The 14,613-nt window shown below is 44.5% G+C and overlaps 1 protein-coding gene across 1 annotated transcript in view; it reads left to right on the top strand.

Moving 5' to 3' along the window:
* Positions 1-13,948, top strand: part of BMP6 (bone morphogenetic protein 6) — a 156,105-nt gene extending 142,157 nt beyond the window's left edge. The window contains exons 5-7 of the mRNA XM_063097866.1: positions 12,576-12,652; positions 13,477-13,587; positions 13,684-13,948. Of these exons, the coding sequence (XP_062953936.1) occupies positions 12,576-12,652; positions 13,477-13,587; positions 13,684-13,833 (338 nt within the window). The 3' untranslated portion in view covers positions 13,834-13,948. The remainder of the gene's footprint in view (positions 1-12,575; positions 12,653-13,476; positions 13,588-13,683) is intronic.
* Positions 13,949-14,613: the final 665 nt, after the last annotated feature.

The raw sequence follows: 14,613 nt of genomic DNA, 5'->3' as shown, positions 1-14,613 counted from the left end.
TCTTTAGGATAATTATGGTTATCAAGGAGTGAAACGGCTTGGAAAGTTCCCTTCTCCCTCATCCCCCGGTTCACCCCCGGTGAATGTGCATGTGGCCAGCAATGCTGAAAGGCATAGTGAAGGGGCAAGAGGGTGTGCTGCAAGGTGCCTGAACAATTCGCCAGCTGTCTCCAACCCCAGGAAGGGTGCTGGGGGCCAGAGGCCCAGCCTAGGAAGTGACAGAGATTAGAAGGTGCTTAGAGCTCAGTCCTTAAAGGAGGTCTTTGTCTCTTTCTAAGACAATTAATTCCATATTCTTTTGTAATCAAGACGAAGGTAGGAAAGAGACTAAAGACCCCCCTGATTAAATGGGGCCTTATGAGATCTTGAAATCCTGGAGCAACAGAAGAACAGGGCTTTGTTTTTGCTTCTTGTGCTAACCAGCCAGGTTATAACCAAACTCTCAAGTCTAAAAATCAAGCTGTCCCCCCAGCCTGTGATGAGATCATCGACACCAGAAAGCAAAACGTGCCATCGCCCTCTAGCCTCCCGGCGTGTCAGTCCCCAGGGGCTGGTGCCTCGTGTGTGTTCCTGAAGGGTGCATGGGAGCCAGAGACTCATGCTGGATAAGATGGGCGATAAGACCTGGAGGTATAGAAAGAGCAGCCAGGCCAGTGAAGACAGAGGTGCCATTTGAACCACCACTATTTTGTCCTTGTCCCTGTCATTCTAGGAGAGAAGGGAAATAAAAGTAGCGAATTGCTCCCTCTGAGAAACAAGCTCAGAAAAGCTGGGAACTACAGTGTGGAGCAGGCCACTTTGCCTGAGCTCCTGTGTGCTGGCATCTTCCTGCTGTGTGTGGCCTGCTGAGCAGGGTCAGTGGGGCTGAGCTGGCTGGGCCCCAGTGGCCGAGTAGCCCTCTGCAGAAGCGCTGGCCAGGGAGGTGGCCTCCATCCCGCTCACTCTCCTCCCCTCAACTGCTTTCTTCTGGTGGCCCCAACTCTGCCTTCATTTCCCTTCTCCATGTCTTTGCCTTTGTGTCTCTCTGCCCTGCCTCTAGAGGTTGGAAAGGACAGCAGGCAGGATCTGGGCTGGGCTTTGGCTGCTGCGACTCAGGTGCCTCCGCCTCCTGGGAGCTGTCGGGCTTGCTGCAGCGCCCGATCTCCGTCATGTTTGCAGCGTGCCTGTGGCCCTGGTGCCCGGCAGTGCGGCCTCCCTGCGTGTTGCCTGCTTTGGGAGTCAGGAGGGTTGCTGTGCTCTTGCTTTGCCATCCAGGGCTCATCACCCTGAGAATCTCATGGTTGTCAGTGCCAGGGAAGCCTGCATGTCACTGGCTTTTATGGCGTGTGTGATTTGGCTTCAGAAATAAACTAAGACTGGGGTCCGACCTCTACTGTCATGTGGCACCCACCGTTGAACTCTGCGTTTGTGGCTTTTAAGGAGGACCAGCTGCAAAGAACACTAGATGGAATTAACCCAATGTCCTCCCTAGGGCTGTGGGATGTGACCCTACATTTGGAGTCAGCCAGTATATGGTGCATGCAGCCACCACCTGGGGATATGGACTCTATGAGGAGGTGCCAGCCCAGCTAGCTGCTGCCTGTGGGGTCAGGGCACCCTGTCTTCGCTGCACTGGATGACAGCTACTCCCTGTGGTCTCTTGTTCACCTTGGGGTGAGTGGGTGTCAGATGGGCCCATTTGTTTTTTCCTGTAGATGGAATGTCCCCTAATTCATTAAAGGGATGACCAGGACCTGCAGTCGGAGAACAGCGCCTGTCACCAAGGAAGCTGACTGTCGGCCAAGGCCCAGCAGCTGAGAAGAGAACTCGCAGCCAGGACTGAGCAGACTGCAGGAGTTCAGCACAGCCTGCGTGGAACGTACGCACGTGACAGGCAGAGGAGAAAAGGCACTGAGGGGAGAGGAGGGGGCCTGGGAGGGGCAGGAAGATGGGCACGAGGATGAAGGGGGGGTCAGTGAAAAGGTGTGTGCAGTGGGAGCCGCAGTGTGACCCCTGATGGCTCACCCTGCGGTGAACGAGACGCCCCCCGCCACTGCCTGAGGAGCAGCTCTGGGACGTGGAAGCTAACTGGTGTCTCAAGGACAAGAGCAAGGTGCTCCATCGCATGTCCTGCTCCTTCCTGTTGCTGGACTCCAAGAAGATGTGCCTCCATACACTTCATTTGCAGTTGGCCACCCAACCCCTGCCGGGTACACCTGGCCCCAAGGTGACCTGGTAGAATGACAGTTACTCAAAGACACACCCGAGGCTTGGGAGAGTGACACCAGAGCTGTGGAGGGAGCCGATGTTTTATTGCAAGATAAACTACTGATTGGAACACACTGATCTGTCTCGGCCCTTGCCCCAGTGGAGAATGGAAGGCGCTGGTCACTGGTTCGGCCCTTGGGAACAGATGGGCTCCTTCTGCCTGCTGCTGCTTTAATTGTTCAGAAGGCCTGAGTAGGAGGCAAACCTCCCGGGAGCAAGTACTGGAAAAATAAAGGCTTAATAAAGAACACTGGTTAGTGAGAATTTGGTGAAGGACCACAAAAAATGATTACATTCTGTAATGATAAAAAAAAAAAAATGTAGCTAAGTTTAAAATAAATAAATAAAACACTAAGACCTTTCCCTCTCAAAGAACAAAAACAAACAAACAAAAAACCACTTTGGGCATTATAGCCTGGGCCTCTCTGCCCACCTCTGTTCAGCTCACACTTCATTCCAAGAGGGGCTTTACCTGTCCCAGCTGGTCACTTTCCCTGTCCCACTGCAGAGCATGGAGTTTCTTCCCAAAGGAGCTTTTTTTAGGGGAAGACAGGCAGGTCAGTCTGGGATCTTTTTTTTTTTTTAATTGGACGTGGTTCCTGTTCTCATGGACTTTACCTATTTGTCTATTTATTTATTTACTTAATTCGGCAGCTGGCCAGTATAGGGATCGAACCCCAGACCTTGGTGTTATCAGCACGGCGTTCTAACCAACTGAGCTAACCGGCTGTCACCCTGTCTGGGATCTTTAAAGTTCATCCCTATCCTCCCAGGGGAGCTTTTGAATCTTCCTCCCTGATGGTCCCCACCTGTCCTGTCCTGGGAGATTAAATCCACCTAAAACCCATGTTAAACGTCTGTAATGTTCGTTTGGACAGGAGAGGAAGAACTTGAGCTTTTTAATACTAATTGTATCTGAAGCTTTCTCTACCGAAGCAGTTTGTAAGCCATGAAGCTAGAGGCAATTGATACCCATCTTACAGATTCAAAGCTCAGAAACCTGTGGTGAGTAGAATGTTTGTGTCCTGTTTAAGAGCAGACTAGGGAACTACCTTCTGGTTATGGAAGGAATTCATCCTGGGAGCTTTTATGATCGTCAGATTTCATCACTTGATCACTTAACAGTTTTTTTGCTCAAACCCAGCTGTGGCTGAGCCCTGCTTGTCCGAGCCACCCCGGAGGGGCACCCTGGGCCTGCTCTGGCTGGGCCAGCATCCCAGCTCTCACTTTCACTCTTGTGCCAAAGAATCGTGTGGATGATCGGGGGGCCAGATCTCACTTTCTGTGTTCAACTTTGAAAAAGCCGGGTTTCTTGAAAATGTCTGAGACCAAGATTGGGCCCTCATTGCAGCAGTATCTGAGGACACCCAGTGAATCCTAGTGTCCAAAGACAGACTTTGTGTCTGGATGTGGTGATGGCATCACCTGTGGGTGAGCCTCCAGGTTAGAGGGAAGCCTCTCCAATTCTAGTGTCAGCAGACTTGCCTGCACGGCAGGGGACCCATTCTCAGTGAATCTGACACGTGGGTCTGGGATGGGGCTCAGGACTCTGTACTTTAGGTTAAGTCCCTGATGATTCTGGCACAGACAGCCCACAAGTCAGCTGCTGAGGACTGCTGTCAACAGGGGTGGTTTCCTCAGTCTTCGTCTGCTACTCTCGGGCTTTTTGATTTTTGACTTTTTTTTTTTTTAACCTCTCTCCAGATCTATAACTTCCTGCCTCTGACCAGCGAACCCATTTCTTTCTTTCTTTTTTTAAAAAAATTTATTTATTATGAATATTCATGAGATATAAAGCTAATTGTCACCCCTCATGCCAATGATGTGAGGGCCACATTCATACTGGGGGCATACCCACTACCAGAAATTACTTTTGTACGCCGTGTCCCCCACCCAATTATCCACCAATCTTCCTCCCCTTCCTCCTTTCCCCCACTCCACTTTGTAGCCCTAGGAATGTTCCCTCCCTCTGTAAGACCAGTGCACCACTGTGGTCTTTCTTTCCTTCTTTCTCTCTTAGCTGCTACATATGAGTGAGCACATGCGGTATTTATCCCTCTGTGCTTTGCTTATTTCACTCAACATAAGTTTCTCCAGGTTCATCCATGTTGTTGCAAATGGGAGTATTTCATTCTTTTTTTATGGCAGAGTAGTATTCCATAGTGTATATATACCACAGTTACCTTATCCAGTCATCCATTGATGGACATTTAGGCTGGTTCCATATCTGGGCTATTGTAAACAGAGCTGCAATGAACATGGGAGTGCAGGTATCCCTTCGACATGATGATTTCCATTCCTCTGGTTATATACCCCAGAAGAGGGATTGCTGGATCGTATGGAAGATCTATCTGTAGTTATTTGAGAAACCTCCATACTGTTTCCCATAGTGGTTGTACTAATTTACAATCCCACCAACATTGTAGGAGTGTTCCCTTCTCTCCACACACTCACCAGCATTTGTTATTCACCATCTTTTTGATTATAGCCAGTCTAACTGGGGTGAGGTGGTATCTCATTGTAGTTTTAATTTGCATTTCCCTGATGACTAGTGATGTTGAGCATTTTTTCATGTATCTGTCGGCCATTTGTATGTCTTCCTTTGAAAAATGTCTATTCAGCCCTTTGCCCATTTTTTGATTGGGCTATTTGGTTTTTTTACTGTATAATTCCTTGAGTTCTTTGTATATTCTGGATATTAAACCCTTGTCAGATGCATAGTTAGCAAACATTTTCTCCCACTCTGTAGGTTGTCCTTTCACTCTGTTGATTGTTTCCTTTGCTGTGCAGAAGCTTTTCAGTTTGATATAGTCCCATTTGTTTATTTTTTTCTTTTGCTGCTTGTGTTTTGGGGCTCATGTTCATAAAGCCTGTGCCTAGACATAATTGCTGAAGTGTTTCCCCCTATATTTTCCCTTAGTATTTTTAGTTTCAGGTCTTATAGTTAAGTCTTTAATCCATTTTGAGTTGATTTTAGTGTATGATGAGAGATGCATATCTAGTTTCATTCTTCAGCACCACTTGTTGAAGAGTCAGTCTTTTCCCCAATGTAGATTTTTGTTGTCTTTGTCCAATATCAGATAAGGCTGAGGGGTGATTTCTGAGTTCTCAATTCTACTCCACTGGTCTGAATGTCTGTTTTTATACCAGTACCATGCTGTTTGAGTTACAATAGCTTTGTAGTATAATTTGAGGTCAGATAGTGTTATGCCTCTGGCTTTATTTTTGTTGCTCAGGATTGCTTTGGCTATTCAGGGTCTTTGTTGTTCCATATGAAGGGTAAGATTGTTTTTTCCATTTCTGTGAAGAATGTCATTGGTATTTTGATGGGGATTGCATTCAATCTGTTGATTGCTTTGGGTAGTATAGACATTTCCACAATGTTAATTCTTCCAATCCAAGAGCATGGAATATCTTTCCATCTTTTTGTATCTTCTTTAATTTATTTCAGAAGTGGTTTGTAGTTCTCATTGTAGAGGTCTTTCACCTCCTTGGTTAAATTGATCCTTAGGTATCTTATTTTTTTCATGACAATTGTAAATGGGCTTACTTTATTTATTTCTCTTTCTGTTAGTTCATTATTTGAGTATATAAATGCTACTGATTTGGGGACATTTATTTTGTATCCTGCAACATTACTGAAGTTATTAACCAGCTCTAGGAGTTTTTTGATAGTCTTTAAGTTTTTCTATATATAGTATCATGTCTTCTACAAATAGAGTTTGACTTCATCTTCTCCAATCTGGATTCCCTTTATTTCTTTCTCTTGCCTGATTACTCTGGCTAGTACCTCAAGTACTATGTTAAATAGTAATGGAGAGAGTGGACCTCCTTATCTTGTTCCTGTTCTTAAGGGAAAGGCCCTCAGTTTTTCCCCATTCAGAATGATACTGGCAGTGGGCTTGTCATAAATGGCTTTCATTGTGTTGAGATATTTTTTTTTCTGTACCTAATTTGTTGAGAGTCTTTATCATGAAGGGATGTTGAATTCTGTCAAATGCTTTTTCAACATCTATTGAGATAATCATACAGTCTTTGTCATTGAGTTTGTTGATGTGATGTATCACATTTATTGACTTTCATTTGTTGAACCATCCTTGCATCCCTGGGATGAATCCCACTTGATCATAGTATATAGTTTTAAAAAATATGTTGCTGTATTCTGATTGCTAATATTTTCTTAAGGATTTTAGCATCAAGGTTCATCAAGGATATTGTCCTATAATTTCCTTTTTTTGTTGTGTCTTTATCTGGTTTGGGTATCAGAGTTATGTTGGCCTCATAGAATGAGTTTGGGAGAATAGCATCTGTTTCAATTGTTTGGAATAATTTGAGGAGAATTGGTGTTAACTCCTCTTTAAAGGTTTGGTAGAATTCAGCTGTAAAACCATCTGGACCTGGATTTTTCTTTGTTGGAAGATTGCTAATTACCTCTTCAATCTCCTTGCTTGTTATTGGTTTGTTCAGGTTTCCTGTCTCTTCTTGGTTCAGTCTTGGTAGTTTGTATGTGTCTAGGAACTTATCCATATCTTCCAGATTTTCTTATTTGTTGTCATACAGTTGTTTATAATGGTCCCTAATGATTCTTTGTATTTCTCTGGTGTCAGTTGTAATGTCTCCCTTTTCATTTCTGATTTTTGTTATTTGGGCCTTCTCTCTTCTTTTTTTTTTGTTAACCTAGCTAATGGTTTGTCTATTTTATTTATCTTCTCAAAAAACCAACTTTTTGTTTTGTTGATCTTTTCTATTGTTTTTTGCGTCTCTATTTCACTTAGTTCTTCTCTGACCTTAATTATTTCTTTCTGTCTCCTACCATTAGGATTGGATTGTTGTTGTTTTTCAGGTTCTTTGAGGCATAGTGTTAGGTCATTTATTTGAAGTCTTTCGATTCTTTTGATATAAGCTTTTATTGCAATAAATTTGCCTCTTAGTACTGCTTTTGCAGTATCCCTGTAACATCTAGGAGTATGTTGTTACTTACAAAGTATGTTGCATACAAAGTATGATGTTATCTTTATTTTCATTAGTTTCTAGAAATTTTTTGATTTCCTTTTTAATTTCTTCTTGGACCCATAGGTCATTCAGGAGCCTATTATTTAGTTTCCATGTATTTGTATAGCTTCCAGAGTTTTGCTTATTGTTTATTTCCAATTTTAGTCCATTGTGGTCTGAAAAAATAGTTGGAATGATTTCAATTTTTATAAATTTTCTAAGACTAGATTTGTGACCTAATATGTGGTCTATCCTGGAGAATGTACCATGAGCTGATGAGACGAAAGTGTATTCTTCAGTTGTTGGGTGAAATGTTCCATATATATCTGCCAAGTCCAGTTGGTCTAGGGTGTAGATTAAATCCTGTGTCTCTTTGTTGGCTTCATGCCTGGAAGATCTGTCCCATACTGAGAGAGGGGTGTTCAGATCACCCACTATTAATGTATTAGGTCCTATTTCTTTCTTTAGGTCTAAGAGTGTTTGCTTTATATATCTGGGTGCTCCAGTATTGGGTGCATTCATGTTTATGATTGTTTTGTCTTCTAGCTGGATAGATCCTTTTATCATTATATAGTGGCCTTCTTTGTCTCTTTTTATGTTTTTCGGTTTGAAGTCTATTTTGTCTGATATAAGAATAGCTACTCCTCCTTATTTTTGGTTTCCATTTGTATGGTATATCTTTTTCTGTCGCTTCACTTTTAGTCTATGTATGTCTCAACAGGTGAGGTGGGTCTCTTGAAGACATCATATACTTGGGTCTAGCTTTTTAATCCAGTCAGTCAGTCTGTGTCTTTTGACTTGGGAGTTTAGTCCATTCACATTTAGGGTAGTTATTGACAAGTGTTGCTTAATTCCTGTCATTTAATTGCTTCTTGTTTAGATGGTTTAAATATCTTTTGATCATTATTTCCCCTTTCATTTCTCTTCTTCAATGTTAGTTTGGAACTTAAGGTGGGATGAGTTAGCTTCTTTCTCTTTCTTGCTGGCATTTTTGTTTTAACAGCAGTTTTGCTCTTTCTTGTGTATTTGTGATGGTGGTCACCATTATTCACATTCCAGATGAACGACTCCCTTGAGAATTTCTTGCAGGGCTGGTCATGTGGTGATGAACTCCCACAACTTTTGTTTGTCTGGGAAATACATTTTCTCCCTCATTTCTGAAGGAGAGCCTTGCTGGGTGTATTAGTCCGTTTTGTGTTGCTATAACAGAATACCTGAGACTGGGTAATTTATAAAGAAGAGAGGTTTATTTGGCTTACAATTCTGGGACAGTTACATCTGGCACAGGCCTAAGGCTGCTTCTACTCATGGCGGAAAGTGGCAGCAGCTGGTGGGTACAAGCAGATCACATGGCAAGAGGAAGCGAGAGAGAAGAGGTGCCAGGGTCCTTTAAGCAATCAGCTCTCACAGGAACTGATAGAGCGAGAACTCACTCATTACCCCTGCTCCCCCAGGGAGAGCATTAATCTATTCATGAGGAATCCACCCCCATGACTCAATCAGTTTCCAACACTGCCACATTGGAGATCAAATTTCCACATGAGTTTTGGAGGGGACAACACATCCAGACTCCATCACTGGGTAAAGAATTCTTGGCTGGTAATTTTTTTCTTTTAGTATTTTGAATATATCATTCCACTTTCTTCTGTCTTGAAATGTTTCGGTTGAGAAGTCTGCTTTTAGTTTGATGGGGGTTCCCCTATAAGTGACCTGATGCTTTTCTCTTGCTGCTTGTAGAATTCTCCCTTTGTCTTTGAGCTTTGTAAATTTAACTATAATGTGTCTTGGGGAGGGTCTTTTTGGATTGAATCTGTTTGGGGACCTTTGAGCTTCCTGGATCTGAAGGTCTGTATCTTGCCCTACACCTGTTACTTTTTCCTTGAGCAGGTTTTCAATACCTTTTCCTTTCTCCTCTCCTTCAGGAAGACCCACAATTCGGATGTTAGAGTGCTTGTGGTTATCTGCTCTCTCTCTCTTAGATTTTCCTCATTATTTTTAATTATTTTTTCCTTTTTTTGGTCTGCCTGAGTTATTTCAAAAAGACCATCTTCAAGCTCTGAAATTCTTTCTTCTGCTGGCTCTACCCTGCTGCTCAAGCTCTCAGTTGTGTTTTTTATTTCATTGAGTGAGTCTTTCATTTCTAGAAGTTCTGCTACACTCTTTTTTAAGGTGTTAATCTCTTCGTAGATTTCCCCCTTCATATTCTGGATATTTTTTCTTGTTTCATTGTGTTCTCTAATTGAGTCTTCCTTTATTTCTTCAAGTTTTCTTAAGATCATTGCTCAAAATTCTTTTTCAGACATTTCAAGGATTCCCTGTTCCATGTTGTCTAACTTTGGAGCGCTATTGTATTCTTTTGGTGATGTCATTTCTTCTTGTTTGTTTGTATTTCTAATATATTTTTTATTGACATTTGGTTGTTTGGTAGAGGGTTTGTTTCTTCTTTTAAACTGAGTTTGGCTGTGGAGTGACCCTGGTGGCTACTGTGGTGGTAAATTGTCTTTGCTTGACAGTAGGTGTGGTGGTGATGTTAAATCACCTTGGGTCCTGTTCCAGAATCTGTGGTTGTAGAATGAGCTCCTAGTCCTGCATGGTTCTGCTGGGCACACCTCAGCAGGTCAGACCCCGTGGGCTGGTGCTCCCCTCTGGGACCAAAGACGGGGAGGGGCCACCTCTAGCTGAGCAGATCTGACGCTGCTGCTGGGCACACCTCGGCATGAGTTGGGGCACGGGCGGGCTGGTGCTCCCCTCTGGGACCAAGGAGGGGGGCAGGGCTGCCTCTAGCCATGAGGATCCACTGCTGCTGCTGGGCTCACCTTGGTGCAACATGGGTTGGGGTGCAGGGCGGGGTAGGCTTTTGCTCCCCTCCGGGTCCAAGGAGCAGGGCAGGGCCACCTCTAGCCAGGCAGATCTGCACCAGCGAACCCATCTGGACAAAGCTGTATCATCTCCCTTTATCCTGCTGAAGTGGGTATGTTTCTATTAAAGTTCCACTGCATAACATTTTTATTGGCCCTCTTCAGACTGTTCATCTAAACAAACATCAAGGGTGGGGCCGGGGGAAGGCTTTTCTGCAATGTGTCAATGACTTAAAAAACAAAACTGAAAAAACACATGCCAGTGTAATTCCACACAGAACCTCTGAGCAGCGGACACAAATCACTGAGGGGTGCTGGCCTTCGCCGATATTTATACATGCTTTGCCAACACTTAACATGGAATTAATGAGAAAACATAAGCGTGGCCTGAGAGTATCTGTAGAAGAAAAACAGCCATTATATCTTCAAATGTTACTTCTTCCCTATTACTGTCCTTAGAAATTCCTGTTAGAAGTATGTTGGACTTTTTATTCTATCTTCCATATGTTTTCATAGAGAAATAGTCATATCTTCTGGCCGTTTGACTCTGGGTTATATTTGAAGAAGTATCTCCAGATATATTGTCCAGTTCTTTAATTCTCTCTTCAGTTATGTCTAAGCTGTATTTAACTTATGCATTTCATTTTTATTTTCAGTGACTATGCTTTTATAAAGTTCTGTTTGGTTCTTTTTCACATCTCCCTGTTCTTTTTTCATGTTCGTTTTGTATAACGTTCTTGCTTTGGAGTTTCTAGTCCTTTTTTCTCTTACATTATTTTAGATATTCTTCTTGTATAGCCTTGTTCAGGGGCTACTCTTACTTGTGGTTCCCAGGGTCCTGTGCCTCCTCTTGAATTTGTTTTTTTGTGTGGCTGATTCCTTTTGAGGGGTTATTTTCAGCAGCAGGTTTTGTCTTCCTGTGGTGGTGGTTTTTCCTGAGAGCGCGCTCAGTGCCTGTGTGGCGAGCGTTTTCCCCTGTGTGGTCTGCATTTGCTTCTCCGGGGCTGCCGCGAGGATGGCGCTGTGCAGGGAGGTAGGCAGGTGGGAAGAATGAATAAATTTAGCATTAAGAACCACCTCAGAAAGTGGGCCTGTCTGTCCTCCCGGCGTAGGTGACTGGCCTGAGTTGGTGCTGTTTCTCTTTTCCTTACGAAATCTGCACGCTCTCTCCTGATTCAGGGCCAGGAGTGCAAGTGTGAAAATCTAGTTCAAACAGGCTTTCAGCAGTCAGGTACTTTCAGCTCATGTCGATGGAAAGGGCAGAGGTAACATGCAGATGACCTAGGCTCTGTGTCCCTCGCCATCCAGGTGGGATGAAGAGCCTTGCTCTGAAGTCTTCTTACCCTTCATGTCTCTGGGACTCTCAAGCACCACTACCAGGATCAACCCTTCAGAACCACAGCTCTACATGAGACACTTCCTGGCTCAAAAACCAAAGGCTCACTTCGTGTCTCTAGTAGAAAGTCCAAATCATTGTGGCTGGCGTTCTAGGCCATTCCTTTCTCGGACTTTATCCTGCCTGACCCCTCTTCACATAATCCTTGAATCCATTCTCACAGAACTGCCCCTGCTCTGACCCCACCATGGTATTACTTGCGGCCCCTGCCCACAGCATTCATGCTCTGATTCGTGTCTGAGTTACTTGTGTACGTGTCGCACGCCACCCCTTCCAGCTTCTCGGTTCCTGGAGGAGGGGAACTGAGTCTGACTTAGTTTCCTACTTTCCGGGGTGCTGCTTAGAAGTCCTGTCACATAAGAGCTGTTCCAATGGGCCTAAAGGAATTGGGTGCCCCCAGGCCTCCTACTGGTGAGCAGGTAAAGGCAGGCTAGTGACTCCTGAATCACGAGGCAGGTTCATATGCTTCTGTGATTCCTACAGGGAACCACTGGCTTTGGAATCACTGCTTCAGTGCAGAAGGGCTCGAGCCTGGCAGTGAGGCCAGAGTATAACGTGAAGGCTGGCCCCACGCGGAGTCTCCCTCTCCCCCATTCCTGGGCCTCCCGCTTAGGCCCCATGCCACTGCACGTTCTTCAGGACACCCTCCTGGCCCAGAACCTACTGTCAAAGCCCCTGTGCAGCTTCAGGATGGTCCCTGTTTGTAAAACAGCAAGTCCTGCCTGGTACAGTTATCCATTAATGTGGATACGATGTCTTCCAAGTCATGGGCATCTTGGCACAGTCCTTCCTAGGCCTTACGCTCAGCAGGGCTCACAACACATAGCTGTTGCTTGAAGGCAGCCATTCAAGTCAATGTTGTGCCCAGAACTGACCCCAGAATGGATACAACAGAGTGTAACACATTCAAACAATCAGGAACCTGACGGAGCTGTTGGGTAACCATATTTGTGTCTAACAGGGGCCTCGTTTTCTGCTGTTTCAAACCTAGTACAGTGCCCGGCATGTGTCGAACTCTCATGTAAGTTCTTAAATGAAGGAATGAATAAGCTAATATGTGCCTATTTACTGTCTACCCACAGACTACAACAGCAGCGAGTTAAAAACAGCCTGCAGGAAGCACGAGCTTTATGTGAGCTTCCAGGATCTGGGATGGCAGGTGAGTTCTCTGGATACCAGGGAGGACAGAGGTCTTTCTTCAGCAGTCCTCATTCTGAAAGTGGCAGCCATCATCAAAGCCTTTTAGCTTTAGGGCTGAGATGATTCCTTCCATGGAAATACTTGGGCGCCCCCACAAATGCTTGGGCAGAGGAAGGCCTGGCCTGCCGGTGCACCAAGCACACACAGACACCTTTCTAGGGCTCCCAAGTTCTGTGATCTCTGGAAATCAACCCCCACATTTCCCAATTCTCTTACCTGATTCTTTCAAAGTCCACAGGATATATATTTATTTGAGCATTAAAACAAATTTTAATTGTGTTTTGAGATAGGGTTGGAAAATATGACCTAATGGCTAACTTCTCTAATGGCTGTAGATTGGTTCACCCAAACTATTCAGAAGAGCTCACATGTTTTGCCCCACACCTGAGAACCATCACTAGCTTGAAAGAAGCAAATTTAATTGTAGGTGATGAGCAGTAGAAGACAGTTTCCATATGCAGGTGGCATTTGACAGGAGTACCATGGGCTCCTAGAGAGGTTGCTTTGGGGCCAGGTCCATAAAGCCAGTCACCTGCACGCTTCCAGGCCTAACAGGCAGGTGGCAGCTAAGGCTGTGTAGGCCTAGGGAAGGAGCAAAGGTTCTGGAGACAGACCGACCAGGCTCCCACCCCAGCTTTGCTACTTGAATGTGACTTTGGACAAATTCTATGTCTCCTTGCCTGCCTGACGTGAACAATACCTTCTCACAGCATCACTGAGCATGCAGATGGTGCAAGAATATTCATCTTCTGTTGCTTTTTTTTTTTTTTACTTTACATTAAGGATTGGATCATCGCACCCAAGGGCTATGCTGCCAATTACTGTGATGGAGAATGTTCCTTCCCGCTCAATGCACACATGAACGCAACCAACCACGCAATCGTACAGACCTTGGTGAGCCCTCAGAGCCTTTCCACTTTATAAGCAGGAGTAAAGCCAAGACCATGTGTCATTTCTAATGGTACTTTTCTCCCTTCTGTTTTGAAACAGGTTCACCTAATGAATCCTGAGTACGTCCCCAAACCGTGCTGTGCGCCAACCAAACTAAATGCCATCTCAGTTCTTTATTTTGATGACAACTCCAATGTCATCTTGAAAAAATACAGGAATATGGTTGTAAGAGCTTGTGGATGTCACTAACTGGAAGCCAGTTGCTGGGGACACAAATTCTGCCTTGGATGCCTAGATTACATCTGCCTTAAACACAGCAGCACAGTGGGAGTGGGGTGATAAGACTCTGAAATCATCTCATGCTGGTGCCTTACTTCCCAAGGAAGATTGGAAAGGACCTTGTTTAATAATTTGCTCACTTCATAGATAACGTGAGTAGTTGCTGGTCTGTAGGAAGCCAGTTGGAATGTTTGCAGTATGAGGTCTGGTAACTGCAGAAATGTAACTTTGAAGGGTCCCATCCTCCCCTACCACCAAAAATACCCCCACCAAAATTAGTTTTAGCTTTAGGTCACGCTCTTTGTGATGTTAAATTGGGAAAATAATCTTGAAGGAGTTAAAGTATTCTTGGCTGAAGTATCGCGGGTTCGTAGTGTCTATCAAAGGTAAATGTTACAAATAGAAACTAGAGCGGCGGGAGGGAGGAAAGCCTGTTCATAGCTTTCATTCCCAGGAAGGCCAATTTCATACGTGAGCAACAGCCTGGATGGTAACTGGGGCTCTGGAGGTGCCGTTGGCCGCAGTCATTGCTGTTACACATTTGTGCTGGATTTTTGTCAGCATGAAAATATACTTATTTCAGTGAAAACAAACCATACCATTTCCAGTCCTCGGTCCTCCCCCATCTTCTGTGCTCTTTGCTAGTACCCAAAGCAAACCAATCGTACTCTGAGGTGAGGCCAGGAGGGGTGGGGGCATTTGTAACAGCTCTCGTGTTAGCCATGTGACACGTGAAAGCAATTCTGCATC

This window comes from Cynocephalus volans, chromosome 5, assembly GCF_027409185.1.
Source record: "Cynocephalus volans isolate mCynVol1 chromosome 5, mCynVol1.pri, whole genome shotgun sequence".
NCBI lineage: Eukaryota > Metazoa > Chordata > Mammalia > Dermoptera > Cynocephalidae > Cynocephalus > Cynocephalus volans.
This window is presented reverse-complemented; position numbering and strand designations above follow the sequence as displayed.